The 16,479-nt window shown below is 42.6% G+C and overlaps 1 protein-coding gene across 1 annotated transcript in view; it reads left to right on the top strand.

Moving 5' to 3' along the window:
* The window catches only part of LOC121285705 (seizure 6-like protein), a 247,482-nt gene that overhangs the window by 44,293 nt on the left and 186,710 nt on the right, over positions 1-16,479 (top strand). Inside the window, exons 5-6 of the mRNA XM_041202396.1 lie at positions 5,160-5,345; positions 12,400-12,568. Of these exons, the coding sequence (XP_041058330.1) occupies positions 5,160-5,345; positions 12,400-12,568 (355 nt within the window). The remainder of the gene's footprint in view (positions 1-5,159; positions 5,346-12,399; positions 12,569-16,479) is intronic.

The following is a 16,479-nucleotide window of genomic DNA, read 5'->3' as shown; positions in this document are numbered from 1 at the left end:
GTTTTTCTACTCAAGTGGAGTACAAACACTGGCCCAGTTGGGCTGATTCATTTGTTTCTCTGCTGTACATTCTACATAATTCTGTGTAGTAATGATATACTGGCATGTGTGCGGCTAAACCCAGTGAGAATGCCTTCTGGAAAACAATGGAGGATGAGATAACATACGAACATACAAACAAGGAGCAGGAGTAGGCCACTCAGCCCCTCGAGCCTGCTCCGCCATTCAATAAGGTCATGGCTGATCTGATAGTAACCTGAAATCTGCATTCCACCTATCCCCGATAACCTATCACCCCCCTTGCTTACTAAGAATCTATCCACCTCTGCCTTAAAAATATTCCAAGACTCTGTTTCAGGAAGAGAGTTCCAAAGACACACAACCCTATGAGTGAAATATCAGTTTTTAAACAGTGAGCCCTGGTTGTAGATTCTCCCACAAGAGGAAACATCCTCTCCACATCCACCCTGTCAAGACCCCTCAGGATCTTATATGTTTCAATCAAGTCGCCTCTTAACCTTCTAAACTCCAGCGGATACAAGCCTAGTTTATCCAACCTTTCCTCATAAGACAACCCACCTATTCCAGGTACTAGTCTGGTAAACCTTCTCTGAATTGCTTCCAACGCATTTACACCCTTCCTTAAATAAGGTGATCAATCCTGCACACAGTACTCCAAATGTGGTCTCACCCACTTAGTGCCCTGTACAGCTGAAGCATAACCCCCCCTACTTTTGTATTGAATTCCCCTCACTATAAATGATAATGTTCTATTAGCTTTCCTAATTACTGGCTGTGCCTGCATACTAGCCTTTTGTGATTCATGCACTAGGACACCCAGATCCCTCTCCATCTCAGAGTTCTGCAATCTCTCACCATTTAGATCATATGCTTCTCTTTTATTCTTCCTACCAAAATGGACAACTTAACATTAACTATACTCCATCTGCCAGATCTTTGCCCACTCGCTTAACCTATATATATCTGTTTGTAGCCTCCTTATGTCCTCTTCACAATTTACTTTCCTTCATATCTTTGTGTCTTCAGCAAATTTGTCAACCATCCCTTCAATCCCCTCGTCCAAGTAAACAGTTGAGGTCCCAGCACTGATCCCTGTGGCACACCACGCGTTACATCTTGCCAATCTGAAAAAGACCCACATATGCCTACTCTCTGCTTCCTGTTAGCCAGCCAATCTCTTATCCATGCCAATATGGTACCCCCTATACCATGAGGTTTTATTTTCCGCAATAATCTTTTATGTGGCACTTTATCAAATGCCTTCTGCAAATCTAAGTACAGTACATCCACTGGTTCCCCTTTATCCACAGCACGTGTTACTTCCTCAAAGAGCTCCAATAAGTTGGTTAAATATGATTTCCCTTTCACTCTGTCGGATTAGCTTGAGCTTATCCCAGTGCCCAGCGATAACTTCTTTAATGATAGCTTCAATAAAATTGGAGGTGGGAAGCAAAGTATTCTGAGGTTGGGGTAATAATCCACAAATTTCTAAAGCCTCATTTTCATGGCTTACGATGCAACCTGCATCTCCCAATTAGGAGAGTCTTGGAACTAGTTCAGTCTGTTCCTTATTCTCTATATGGACTGGATTTCACCAGACCTCTAAGACAGGCAGGGTAGAGGGAGGCCTGGTAAACCGGCAGCAGAAGGATTAATGAAGGGATTCAAGCACTTACCTGCTGGCACGGGATATTCTCAATGGTAGGAATGGCAGTGGCACCATAGCTACCTGCTGACTGGCCACAACCTGTCCCCGCTGGGATCTTTCCAGTGTTAGGACAGGCCCCCACCCTGTGGAAAGACCACCAAGTTACCAGTGGCGGACTCCCTTCAGGTTCCCAAGGAGTGGGGTGGGGGGTACCTTATTTATTGGCTGCTCTATGTTTCGGGGAGGGGGAGCCTGCTCCAAGTGGCAATGGTGGCTCTCCAGGCACCCCTCTGATCACCAGGCCCTGCCTACCTGGCCCCAACACAGGGCAAATAAAAATTTAGCCGGCCTCCGAGGGTGCCTCAACATGAAGGCTTCCTCTTCTTCTCCCAGCAGCCTCAGCAATGGCCGTGTCGATTGGTGGCAGTGCTGAACTACCACCCTTCTGATTGGGCTAACAGCTCTGAGAGGCGTGCCACTGTTCTCAATTGGACAGCGGCCCCAGAAGTTGTCTCTTAATTGGCTGTTACCAGTCATATCCCACCCAGAATTCCACCATTCGGCCATGTGGGTTTGGCACCCGTTTTCAGTCCTAGTGCTGGTACAACCTAGGACTTGGCAAGACTTTTTGCCTATGTCTCTGCATTGGTTGCTTAAACCTCTTACCATGTGTAGTGATAGATTCATTTTCATAAGTCCACCAATTACTTCCAAATTATGCCCTATCTCACAACAGTATGGGAGAGAATTAATTGGCTGGACATTTCATAATGTCCTGGAATTAAAAGTGAACTATTACTCCAACCTTTTGAGTCTTATTTTGATTTTATGGCACACTCTAACTTTTACAACGGTAAGTTATCAGTCCACTTGCTACAAATTCAAATTACTCAATTTTTGCTGGGTTCTTAATAATGAACCTTTGAAACTCCTGGCTGACTGAGATGGCTTGGGGCATCATACATGGATGAGCACACATCCAAACCAATTATAAATTACACTATCTGGTTTCAGTCTGTCACTGCTTTATATAGAGAATTTTTGATGCAATTTTAATCCCAATGCAGACTCAGTGTGGGTCGATTTTAACTCTGTGTAAGTCGATGGATTTTGAATGAGTTAAAATCTCACCCATTAATGTTTTTTTTCAGAAACTAGTTACACAATTATTTTGGTTTAACTTTATGTTTGATATTTTATCCCATGGAATGATGAAGGGTTTTATCAAGAGACGATTTGGATTGTTGATGATGGCAGCCAAAATGGTATAGCATGACCAGTGGATGAAATGGCAGGGTAGAAATTGGACTTTGTTGCACCCATCTTGTGGTAGCCCGTTTAGGAGACCCACACAGTGTGGCCAACTTTGGGTGAAAAGAATAAAGGACACTTCACCATGGAGCCGGGGCGGAGGGTGTGGGGGGTGGGGGGGATTGCTAGGGTGGTGCTGGCCACAACATGAGAGCAGAGGGAGGGAGGGAGGGTAATGGCGGGAGTGGGGGTGGGGAGAAGGGTTGCTGGCAAGACTGCGGGGGTGGCGTGGGGACCTGCTGCAGAGCCCTGAACTCAAACCAGCAATCGGCTGTGGCCAGTGCATGTGCGGATACAAAGTCCTCAGAGAGGGCACAAATCCAGGACAAAAAGCATCTCACGAAGACCCCAAGACGCGGGATGAAACACCGAATTACGGGACAGTCCCAGGAAATCTGGGACAGTCCCAGGAAATCTGGGACAGTTGGTCACCGTGGAATTACGCCCTGAGCCCAAGAACATAAGAAAGAAGTCCAATCAAATATTAGGTCAGGTCATTTTTCAGGCATCTGGGTTGGCCACCTAAATCACATACCAGGCCCCTTTCCATCTGCTAATTAAGGTCCTAAGGAAGCTCTCTGAGGAAGTTGTCTTGCTCAGGTTTTCCAGGCTTGGAAAGCAGCCAAGCAGATGGCCACCCAAAGAAAGTGTTATTATTTTTAGGTTTCATGGAGCAGATCCTGCTCCTCCCAGTTCCACTGCACTGCCATGTGTCGCTGCCAACAAGATGCTTAACATTGACCTTCCTAAAATGGGCAAACAGTGTGTGGAAGCATGGCAGGAGCGACAGCTTGGCCTTGTAATGATATTGAAGGCCCAATCGTGAGCTGTCCTTGGGCTTGCTGGTTAGGCCTTTGTGCATGGCAGCCATTTTGGACATGTAAACAGACCTCTGCCCCAAGAACCCCAAAGCAGTCCTCAGTCAAGATGCTGTCTCCTAACCTCAGTGCTCAAACAATGGTTTGAGTGGGTCTTTGAGATGTGCCCACACACAGGATATGAAGGTTTCCCCACTCTTCACCTCTTAAGTACTCTGAGCGAATGAGCTGCTTCGCAGGCAATGGGAGTACAATACTGATGCCAAACACTTTTCTAATTGAAATGAATCAAACAAATGACTCACAATCAGTAAGGGACACAAATGAAAGACGATTCTGGAGAATAGTATGAAGTTTTTTTTTCACCAACCCAGCTGAGTTTAAAAGTTAAGTGCTGCTCTAAGAAACCGAATCTATTCATTCCATTCCCTTTCTGATCTTCACAGTGTTCTTTTCACCTGAAGAATTCCTCTGGGTTTCGGCCAGGTCTGGTTGACATGGTAGATTTCTGTCTGGTCTTTAATGAGATAGGGAAGCAACATCATTTGATTTGTGAAAAATGAATAGCCAAATTTGTCTAACTTCCATTTGGTTCAAGATTTCTATTCAGTGAAACAGAATAGAAACGGATTGTCTCTCTGCCAGAGTAAATCAGAATAATCTTAGATTGAGCAGACAAATTATTAATGACTGAGACCAATTAGGTGACCTGCGGTGGGCAACAACAACAACTTGAATTATATAGCATGTACAGTGAAATAAAATGGCCCAAGCTGCTTCATAGGAGCGTAATGACAAAATTTGGCACTGAGCCACATATCAAAGCTAGGACAAAGAGGTAGATTTTTAAGGGGCGTCTTAAAGGAGGAAAGAGAGGTTGAGAGGCAGAGACCTTTAAGGAGGGAATTCCAGAGCTTAGGGCCCAGGAAGCTGAAGGCATGGTCACCAGCAGTGAAGCAATTAAAAACAGCAGAGTGCACGAGACCAGTCTTGGAGAAGGGAAGGTTTCTGCTGGGTTTTAGGGCTGGAGGAAGTTACGTAAATAGGGAAGGGGAAGCCATGGAGGAATTTGGAAACAAGAATGAGAATTTTAAAATTGAGTCATTTCTCAACCAGGAAGCAATGTTTAGACCGCTGTGTTGTATAGTTTTCACTGTTTTTGTGGTTATTAAAGCTATGGCGGCATTTCTATAAGTTTCCCGTCAACCTGAATCTCACAGTTGATGCTTGTTCACTATCTGTATGTCAGCATGATCTATCCTTCCCTCAATGCAGTGTGGCGAATGCTATTCAGATTAATAAGGACCAAGGGCTAATTGAGTATGGCTGAAAGGTTTCTCTGTGAATCTGTCTATTTGCAGTGTACATGCTGAGCTGTGACTTCCCCCGGAGACCCAACTATGGAGACGTGTCCGTGTTGGATCTACATGCTGATGGCATCGCACTCTTCCGTTGTAACTCTGGCTACCACCTGCAGGGACTGCAAACACTGACCTGCATGAATGCATCCAAGCCACATTGGAATGCCAAGGAGCCAAGCTGTCTCGGTAAAAACTGCGTTGAGATAAAACTAATTCCTTTTGCACATTTTTCCAGTTGATTTCAGCTCTTTCCTGCACAAAGATTCCTGCCTCGCCATTTTACCTTCACGGACATGCAATGGTGCTCTTTTAAATTTTCTCTTTCTATGTTTCTTGTAATCAAAACTCTCAACTATGAATCTTTATGTAGAACTAATCAGTTTCTTATCCATCTTCCTTCTCCCAAAGAGATCACAAAAATTGGGGCTGCTCCTCTTAGAAGTGAGTTTAAGGGATGATTGATAGGAATGTTCAAAATCATGAGGGTTTTGATAGAGTAAATAAGCATTCCAGTGGCAGAAGAGGCAGTAAACAGAGGGCACAGATTTAGATAATTGGTAACAAAAAACGGAGGCAACATAATCTACTCAACGATGGTCTGGAATGCACTGCCTGAAGGGTAGTGGAAACAGATTTAATAATAACCTTCAAAAGGAAATCAGATAATTACTTGAAGGGGTAAAATTTTCAGGGCTATAAGGAAAGAGCAGGGGAGTGGAACCGACTGGGTGGCTCTTTCAAAGAGTCAGCACAGGAACATTGGGCTGAATGGCCTCCTTCTCTTCTGTATCATTCCATGATTCAATGAGCGGTGATGATTTCATTGCATGGTCGTAGTTCCACAGGTACTGGACTTCCGAAGGAACTGCATCTAAGTGACCTTTCTCCATGTGTAAATGTAGACAATGAATGCTGATAGACTATTTTATCATAAAGAATGAGTATCACAACCAAGATGAATCCTGCTGCCACGACTTCTAATACACGTACATATTTTGCAGGAAGCATCTCAGGATAGCAGAAGAGTGGAAGTGCTGGTTGATTTATTTCCTGTCTCAACAAAACACACTGAGGCCACATAGGAGCAGGAGTAGGCCATTCAGCCCCTCAAGCCTGGTATCCCATTCAATTAGATCATGGTGGATCTTCTACCTCAGCGCTATTTTCCCACACTAACCCCATATCCCTTGATGTCTTTACTAACTAGAAATCTATGGACTTCCGTCTTAAGATTCCTAACTCTGCACAGACAAAGATCAATAACATGCTGCACCCCTCTCCCCCACCCAACTCCATCAATGGCAGACCACTGTTTCAGTTCTCCCCCCCTTTCTCTGTAAGTGATGGAACCATCATCACAATGCTCCACAGGAAATCCTGATCATCTTGGGTAATCCAAGATGCCAGTCAGAAAGCCCCAAGTCCATGAAGGTTTGGGACCAGCCCAGTAAAACTCCATACTTGCTGGTTATTTTGTGTACTGGCTCAGTGTTGCTGGGCAGTGACTAGGTACTGTAGAGCACTAGTTGGGTATTGTAACATACTGACTGTGCGCTAGCGTTGTATTGCTATGTAAGTGGATATTGTTATGTCCTGAATGATATTGCAGTGAATTAGCTGCGCATTGATAATATTTGGTTGTGGATTATTCTGTAGTGTCAATACTCATTCGGTATTAATGCTTGATACTTGGTGCTGGGTGCTGCTTTGCACTGGGCTGGTATTGGATTTTTCACCTCTCAAACATCTTCTAATCACCATCCAGAACTAGCTTGGATGCCAAAACCAATCCTGGACAGGATTTGCTGTGTCTCGGTTACTGATGGTATTTATTTGTGACGTTAATGGAATGCATTCTTACTGTGATAGTGAAACCTGAGATGGTGAATCCCTGTCTTCAGGGGCTTGAGTAGGGGAAAGCATGTTTAAAAATATGAATATCGCCTGCAAACTATGACAATTTTTATTATTTTTTAGGAATGCCTTGCTACTGAATGTTTTGAGAGATGCTTCTAAATATACAAGGACTGATTTTAAGTTTCAATGATGGCAGAAAATTGGAAGCAGCCAATCAGCCACCTTTACACTGAAGTCACTAGAAAGGAGAGTCAGAGAGAGCAAATAATGGGCAACTAATTGGCCAACACCTGGTTACTGCTGTAGCATAAAGGGTCATACAGACTCGAAACATTAACTCTGTTTCTTTCTCCATAGATGCTGCTAGACCTGCTGAGTTTTTCAAGCATTTTCTATTTTTATTTCAGATTTCCAGCATCCGTAGTATTTTGCTTTTATTTATTTCAGGGTTAAAGGTCTTTGGCATAGCAGGGGTTAATGTGGGACTGGAAAACAGTACCCTCCAAAGTATGATGTAGAGAGTCACATGATAGTGAACTGAGTACAGCAGTAAAGTCTAGCAGATGCGAGCATGGGGATAGTACCTAGTCAGGGCGATACCTGGAAATGTATATAGTTATGAGCTGTTAATTAACACTTAATGTTAGACCACACAAGCTTCCAGGTGTCTAAGTGAGAAACTGAAACAAACCTATACAACATGGTGGCAGCTAATGCACAAACCAAGAACTAAAGAAGCTGGAGTAGGACCCCGGAATTGCATGGCATGAAAAACTAAAGAAACTGAAGCCCTGAGCTAACTGAAGTGCACCTAAACCAGGTGAAGACACTGCTGGAGATCGCCTAATAAAGCTCCATTGCCAAACCTGATCGAACGCAGAGCCGAAGGACCTAGCTGGATCAAAAAAAATCTGCGCAAAATTCCAAAAGAAAAAAAAGACTTAAGGGAAGAAGAACCTATTGCGTAGATGAAAAGACAGGCCTAATCCAACCCAGAGTCATAGGACCTAGCCAGATCACAAAAGGGGTGAACAAAATTCACTAAAATACTGACTTACCTTTTAAAAGTCATCAGGGCACTAACCAGGCACAACATACTGATTGTTTAACCAGCACAACTGAAGGAACACTGCAGCTGAGTACAAAGTCGGTGCCATACCACATGGCGGCCAAGCCCACACAAATGGAAAATAAAATGCTTTACATGAAAGCCAGAGCCTAAAATCAACCTCCTATCAAGTTTTGAGGCTTAAAAAAGCTGATCCACAGGGCTTGCTTGAGGATTTCCTGCAGAATAAATTACTTTAAAGAATGGGGCCCGCCAAGGCCCAAAAGGCATGGAAAGAAGCAGTGAAAGAGTGGTTATGGCGGTATAAAGAAGGCCATAAAGAAGGAAAGAAAAAGAATTAAAGCTGTAATCCCCATTATAGAAGATGTCCATGGACAGTAAATTAAAACTACCAGACCAATTCGAGCTCATGCAAGGGCCAAACAAATCCAAAATTGAGCGTCATAGAGAAGAAAATGTTTGGATTACAGGAGTCCATCAGGATTAGGTAGGAAATCAGATGAAGTCCAAGTTAATACATTTTTATACTTATTTAGTGAAATTGCCGAGGAAATAATCCTAATGCAAGGCATTGATGCATCCTCAGTCAGCTTTGATGAGATACTAAAAGCCTTTGACAAGTATTTTAATCTACAAGTTGTGGATGCACAGAGCTTAAAAAGAGGAATAGGCCAACCCTAAAAAAGCAACAAATGGGCAAAAGACAATACCCAAGCAAACCACACGAAGGTGGCAGACCATGTTAGCACAATGAAGTGCACCAAGCTGAAGAGTTTACTGCAAAGGAAAGATGAGGTTGAAAATCAGCCAGAAGGCTTAAACATAGATCTTTTTGAAAAGGTTGACACATTACCCAAACTGCCACAGCAGGTGGCAGTGCTGAACCAGCTGGTTCTGATTAAAAATAAGGTGGTAGAGCATCCCAAGCTGCGAACGGATAATGTATCCACAACTAACAATAACAGTAAAACCAAAATGGAGGACAAGGTCAAAGCTCTGCTGCAGGTGGAGAAAGAAAAGATGGAAATAAGGTCGGAAAATGTTTGTATCAAATTTCAATTGGAAGACTTGAAGCATAAAATTCAAGCACAATATGTACCTTTGAAAACACATGATAAACTAAAACCTTCAATGAACCAAACTGTTCAAGACCTGAATAAACAGATTTTTGAGGTGTCACAAAGGTACAAGGAGGTGTTGAAAGAAACAGTAAGGTTGAATATTGAGAAGAATGCAATAAGCAAAAGTCTGAATTATGTGCATCTCCAGAAAATTACAAGAAGGAAATAATAACTCTCAATTCCATTATTGGCAAATCGAAGAGGGAGTTGGACAAACTCAATCAGAAATACAGCCAAAAGAAATCAATGCCCTGAAAGACTCTTTGAAGAATTAATACGTTCCTGTGGAAAAACATGAGGAGTTAAAAAAGATATTGAAATACTACTTCAGATAAAGCTGCATTGGAACTATCAGTAGCAACAAAGCAATGCAGAGTGAGATGGCAAGAGCTGAACAAGAAAATAAATGGTTGAAAGAACAGCTGATTGTCCTTCAAGATCAAATGCATAAGGAGCACATAACCCTTCAGCAGCATGAAGAAATGAAGACTGCCTTGAACAGCAGGATGGAGGAACAGCAGAAAAAGTGGAGAAGAATGTTGAATTATAAGAAAACTCAAGGCAAGGCAATTGAGCTTCACAAAGAAAAGAAAAGCCAGCTGAAGGACCTTCACATGCTACAAGTATCCCTCAGGTCAAAGTTTGTTCCTCTGGAAAATTACGAACAGAAGCAAAATGAATTTGATGTCACTCTGAAAGAATTGAAGAACCAGTTGACAGAGAAGACACAGCAATGCTCCATATTCCAGGAAGAAGCCAAGAGATACAAGAAAGAGACTGCAGAGCTGAAGATCAAGCAACTAGAAGGGAAAGCAACAGATGCCTTAGACTTACTGGGAACCATTAAGTCATCGAAAAGTGAAATGGCTGAAATGAAAATCAAGAACCTAGAATGGCAAGAGAAAGTAGAAGTTCTCATAAAAGAGCATGAAGAGTCTCACAAACAATTAGCAGAAGTGAAATTACAGAATTTGAGCTTGATGGATAGCACAGAGAAATTAGGCTCTGCTAAGGGAAAACAGTTGAGTGCAGAGAACCAACATTCACAGTCAAAATATGAGCTTGCTAATGAAAATCGAGAACTGATGAGAACATTGGAGTGTCAGTCACAGGAAGTAGAACACTTGACAGAGGACTTGAAATGCCTAAATGATAACCTTGTAGAAGCAAATTCAATGGAATTTGATCTTCAACTAGGGCTTGATGAACTTTAAGTCTCCATTAAGTATTGTGAGAAAAGCCTGGAACTGGGAAAGGAATTGCCGATGAACCAGAACAGTTGGTCGAACGCAGATTTAACAACCAAAACTGAGGAAATTCTTGAACTTCAATCCAATCTGGAGAACATAAAAGATGAGACGTGCAGTATGGAAGAGCAAATCCAGACTTTAAAAGCAGATAATTCTGAAACAAAGAGAATCAAACTCACCGGGGTAGTTGCTGAGCCTAATGAAAAGATTCACAAGCTTGAGAAAGAACTGGAAAATAAGAGAGTCAACAAATATTCGGGTGAAATTGTGAAACAAGTGGAAATGAAGTTTCTCATTTTTGAAACGTCAACTTCCGGCAAGGCCATAGCAGACTCCATGGAAATAGAAAACCCAAGCCCACTCTACCAGTGAACAGTGTGAACATTCCCTCCAGAAGAAACGGGGCAAACCTGTAGAGTCCAAACAATGCAGATAGGTCATCGATAAGGAGAATTTCAACTCCAAGGAATGCGAAAAGTGAATCAGATGGATACAACCAGGGGCCTGAAACACAGAGTATGGCAATTTCAACTCTGAACCAATGCAACACAGCCCACCATCCCTCCAAACATGACAAGAACAAGATCTGGAAGAGTGGTCAAGTCCCCAGACCATCTGAATTTATAAAGCTAGAGATTTGAGTGGGGGAGAAGGGGTAGCATGGAAAGGTTGTATTGTAAGTATGTTTGGGTAAAGACTTTGGGGGCAGTGTAGTATAAGGGTGTTCAGCATAGCAAGGGTTAATGGGGGCTAGAAAACAGTACTGCCCACAGTATGATGTAGAGAATCACATGATAGTGGACTGAGTACAGCAGTAGCGTCTAGGAAAATCCAGCACGGAGATAGTACCTAGTTAAGGCTATATCTTGGGAATGTATATAGTTATGAGTTGTTAATAAACACTTAATGTTAAACCACTCAAGCCGCCAGATCTCTTAGTGAGACACGGAACAAACCCTTACAACTACTACCACTGAAAATTAATATCAATTTATTTAATAGCCGCAAATGGCATCTAGTTTAAAAATACATGATGAGCTACCTCTCTGAGGACCTACAATTGAATAATACAATGCTTAGCAAGACATCGTAGAGTGTAGGTAGAAAATTACCTTTTGTTCAGTTATTTTCTGTTAAAGGGAAGCTTCATTAAATGCATTTGCATGTTTTGAAGAAATCTAGTTCAGTACTTTCCACTTCTGCACCACATAAACAGGGCACTTCACCAACAGACGTTTCCCCATTGACCTTATCGATAAGGATGTTGCCCTTTGTGATATTTGATGTCCCACATTTAATTCAAAGTCTATGCCAAGTTAGTTGTGTTCAACCAAGTAACTATGGGAGGTACCACTGACTTCGGTGTCACTGGGCTGTGTATGGAATAATAAATCAGCTATGGTTCCTGTTCTTGAACGCTTTCCAGTGTTGGCAAGTAATAGGGGGAGGGCTAGGGGGATCATTTTACCTTGGTGCCCAACGTAAATGGGATACAGTTAATCAGCAGCCTGTTTTACCCTAACCAAAAATTTTAACATCTTTTTGCGTTCAATGCACTCAAAAATGATCAGTGATCATTTGACATCAAACGTTCTAATTTGGAATGAGTTTGATCTCTCCCCATGTTTTTGTTTCCAATGGCTTCAATGGGTTCACTCTTGCCCATTTTACATCATCGCACAGAATTATCCCTTGCGCGCGTGGTGCTGGAGAGACTTGGCTGTAATTTACTCCATGGGTAAGTAGCCTACCAACAGGCTTGATAATTGACTGCTTATTTACTAACACCAACTGTGAAACACAGCCCTGTAGACATCTGAGCATTTGAAAGGGGAGAAGAAAAAATTGGGGGCAAAATTACCATTCACTGTTCACGTGACAGATAATAGTCCTCTCATCTAATATACATTGTCTTTCTCACTTGTTCCCCTCTCTCTCTTTAGCACTCTGTGGTGGATCTATATCTAACGCAACCATAGGTAGAGTATTGTCACCTAATTATCCTGCAAACTACAGCAACAACTTAAACTGCACTTGGATAATTGAAGGCACAAAAGGCCAGAAGTTCCATATGCACTTTGAAAAGGTTTCCCTTGCCAGGAAGGGAGATAGGTAAGGATATATCCTGGAGCATTATTCTTCATTCGCCTTACTTCAACCTTCTGGTACTATGCTGCATGTTTAGCTTGGCATTGTTGCTGATGATTCACATCTACCACTCATCTGTTGTGAATCTTCAGGTGGGAGTACTACACTTATTCGAGCAAGGCATTGTCACTTTTGGTGGGGGCATGGTAGGTCATTATTCGCTGGTGTGGGGCTGACTGCTGACTGGTCCATCCTGCAATGGCACTTTTCTGTGGCAATCTGAGGACATAGTTCTTCAAATTTCCATGCTCCAGTGTGGAGACTTTGGCGCCAAGTGCTTCAGTCAGGTGCAGACCATTCCCAGTTCTTGAATCCAATCTGGCATGACATGAGATCTTGCTTGCATGAATCCTCTACCTTTGCTTTTGCTTTTGACTGCCCAGTGGGTCTACTGGCACCACGATGCAGGCCACTGAATTCAGTTTCATCAGGTAAGGCACATCAGTGCTATAAATTTCAGTTAACATTCCAGAGCAGTACTGAGGAAGTGCTGCAGCGTTGGAGGCGTCGGCTTTCGGGCAAGAGGTTAACCCAAGGACCCGCCTGCCCTTTCGGGGGACATAAAACAATCCGGGGGAATTTTTATGGAGCCTGCAAAGCGGGAAACATGTCATGCCAGAGTGACTTAATTAGGTGGGATGCAGAATGGTGATTTCCCAATGGTGGGTTGAGATGCAGAGATAAAGTCAGCATGTTGAACAGTACACTGGTCTATGGTGGGTTTGTATTTGTAATAAATTTGCGTACCAAGTCAGGTATAACTTCTTTGAATTACACCCTACCTTCAAGATAATGTCAGCAGCGCTGTAGGATTTTGTCGCAACTTGTTCATGTTTGTTTAAAGGTAGCATGCACCTCTATGTGCATTCTTAAGGTCCCATGGCTGGGGTGCCAGTGCAGCTGCCTGGGGAGGTGGCCTCCTGGTGGCAGACTGAGGGGGCCAGTGCTCCACTCTCCACACCTACCTGGTCACAGCTGCAGCTGCAGCTGCATGCTGCCCTGTGAAGGCTCTTCCCCTCCACAACGTTGGCATGGCAGCTGCAGCCATATCTTCAAACTTGTTAAAATTGCTGAGACGGCACCTCAAAAAGCAGGTTCCGTGCTGGAGGACCTCCTATTGGCCCTCCAGCCATGAGAGTCTGCCCCTCATCTCTAATTGGCTGTTGAGTATACCCCCTGGTCACTAACTGGCCAATCAAGAGACTGCTTGCTGACTGCTCACGACATAATGTTGGGTCGGGACTCGCATTTGACATTTGACCCTGACATTGGGTCCTGACCCAAAATACAAAATCCCGTCCTCTGTTAACTGGCTGAATGGACAAAGTATTTTTCCCACTTGGAACCATTCAAGCATGTAGGCAACATGTTCCTGTTGAATGATTGTGAAGTCATGCATATCACAAGTAGGATATTAGTCAAGGGTTTTTTTTTGTAGTGAAGGAGATTATTGCTTCATTTAGCTCTCCCACTTCACTTTATAAAATTTCCATTAAAGCTAAGTTAAATAACAGTTTAAACCCTGGGGGAAAGAAAGCTTCCTTAGATACGTAGCTTAATATTTTTCAGTGTGATTTGATTGTCAGAAATACAATAAACTATCAATCGCAGACCAAGAAAATACAATTTGCCTTCTCCACATTAACAACCTGCTATAAAGCCTTTGACTCTGTGTAACCTCCCAAGTCGTTTAACAGGAATGTTGTTAAACAAAATTTGACACTAAGCCATATAAGGAGCATCATAAAGAAGGAGAGAGAACTGGATAGGTGGAGAGGTGAAAGCAGATTCAGTAGTAACTTGGAAATACTCTTGAAAAAAAATTTGCAGGGCTGTGGGGAAGGGACGGGGAGTAGGATAGCTCTTTCAAAGAGCTAGCACAAGCACAGAAGACTGAATGGCCCCTCTCTGTGCCATATGATACTCTGACTGAGAGGATTACATCTTAACTGCGACCCTGTAAATCTAATTTTTCGGGTTCAAATCCAGGAAGGGCCCCTGCCATTGATCATACCGACCACATGCAGAAAATGGCTCATGGCTCAGTGAACATTGAACATTTGCGAGTCTCCGTTTGCTTTAAAATTGCTAAAGATGGAGCCAAGCTGTTGGTGTTTGGGAGGTTCCCGTGAATTCTCCTTGCAGTTTCCTCCTGCCCATCTGCACAGTGTTGTCAGACAGCATTTAAAGCATAAGTGCACAGGAATTATCCATTGGGGTTTCAAACTACAAATAGCTTTGTAATGTACCACAAACAACTACAAGGAAATATTTGCACTTTGTCAATTGAAGCAGATGCTCTTACCATATAAAGTGGTTGAAATCTTCATTTTACTTCATTGTGGATTCTCTCATTCATATCTCATCTATATTCTTACTAGCAATGCAGTTTCTGGAGGTATTAAGCTAGGATTCTCGCACAGCGACCCAATATTTATATTTTTCTGTTAATGAACAACAGTTTGAGTTACAGCTAGCTTTACCAATGTAAGACTCCTCAACCAACTAATCCCCCCTCCTCAGATGCACATGCACAAAGGTTAAAGGCAGTGGAATACATCTTTGCAGAGGAATGAGAACAGTTGACTAAATCTCAGTGAGCTACTCAGTAGAATGTTCATTGAACCGAGTCTAACTGTTCTCCCACTATGGCTCCCAGTCCCTGTTATTGCTGCCAACATGAATTGTGTGATAAAATTATTCAACATTCTGGTAGCTGCAGCAGTATAAAAATGATTTTCAGTCTCAGTTCCAATCTGACATGGATACAATGGGCCGAATGGCCTCCTTCTGTGCTGTAAATCTTTCTACATTTCTTAATCAGTACTATTTGAGTTTTTCTGGGCAGACGAGATCGTCAACCTGAGGCTGTGTAGTCAATGGAGACAAAATTGCACAGAGAGCAGAACACTTTATTGTTGAGGGACACCCTTTATTGGGTAATCTCAGGATGATGTGCAGAGCTTCTTTCCCCCTAGTCAACATCTCCACATACTTAAGTCAATATGTGCCAAGCTTTACTCTGGTGTGGAACAAAAAAAAAAATTCACCGCCACTTTTTGTTGTTACATAATGGCCCACTCACAAAATGGCAAACACTTGCAATATTTAAACAGGCAACGTCATCCAGCATTTTCACCACATAGACTACAGCGGTTCAAGAAGGCAGCTTGCCACCCACCTTTTCAAGGCAATTATGGATGGGCAATAATTGCTGGTCTTGACAGTGACACCCACATCCCATGAATGATTTAAAAAAAGACCTATATGGCGGGATTTGGCAAAAATTAAACATGATACACCTGTAACAATGATCCTTTCACAATACTTGAGCAGTTAATGAGCCACACAACCAGTTTATAAAAAGTAATAAACACTTTGTAAACCCTTTCTATGGAGAACTCAATATATTTGCAAGTTGGCTGAACGCCAAGATAGGAAAGACCATTTCAGGGAGTTCTCTTCATCCTAGTAGTCCATGCAATGAAGAAATATCTAGGCCTCCGCTCTCAACAAAAGATGGAGACAAGATGACCAAAGAGGCATAGTAGATCATGTGAACCAGAAGTGTCCTCCGTTCTTAGATCCTAATGGAATGTTGACAGAATTTGCATTAAAACAGCACAAATGTATCGTCAAAATGATCACAGAAGTCAATTATCGACCTGAAATGTTAAGTGTTTCACTCTCCACAGATGCTGCCTCACCAGCTGAGCAGTTCCTGTTTTTATTTCTGATTTCCAGCATCTGCAGTACTTTTTTTTCAAAAAAACAAAGGAAGTTTGCTTTACAATTTAGCTGACTGATACCAGAAAAAACCTAGACTTCAATACTGCCATTTGGTTCATATTTCACCCTCCTCCCAGTGTAATTCT

The sequence above is a fragment of the Carcharodon carcharias genome, chromosome 13 (genome assembly GCF_017639515.1).
Source record: "Carcharodon carcharias isolate sCarCar2 chromosome 13, sCarCar2.pri, whole genome shotgun sequence".
NCBI lineage: Eukaryota > Metazoa > Chordata > Chondrichthyes > Lamniformes > Lamnidae > Carcharodon > Carcharodon carcharias.
The sequence above is the reverse complement of the archived record's forward strand: the minus strand, read 5'-3'. Positions and strand labels throughout refer to the sequence as shown.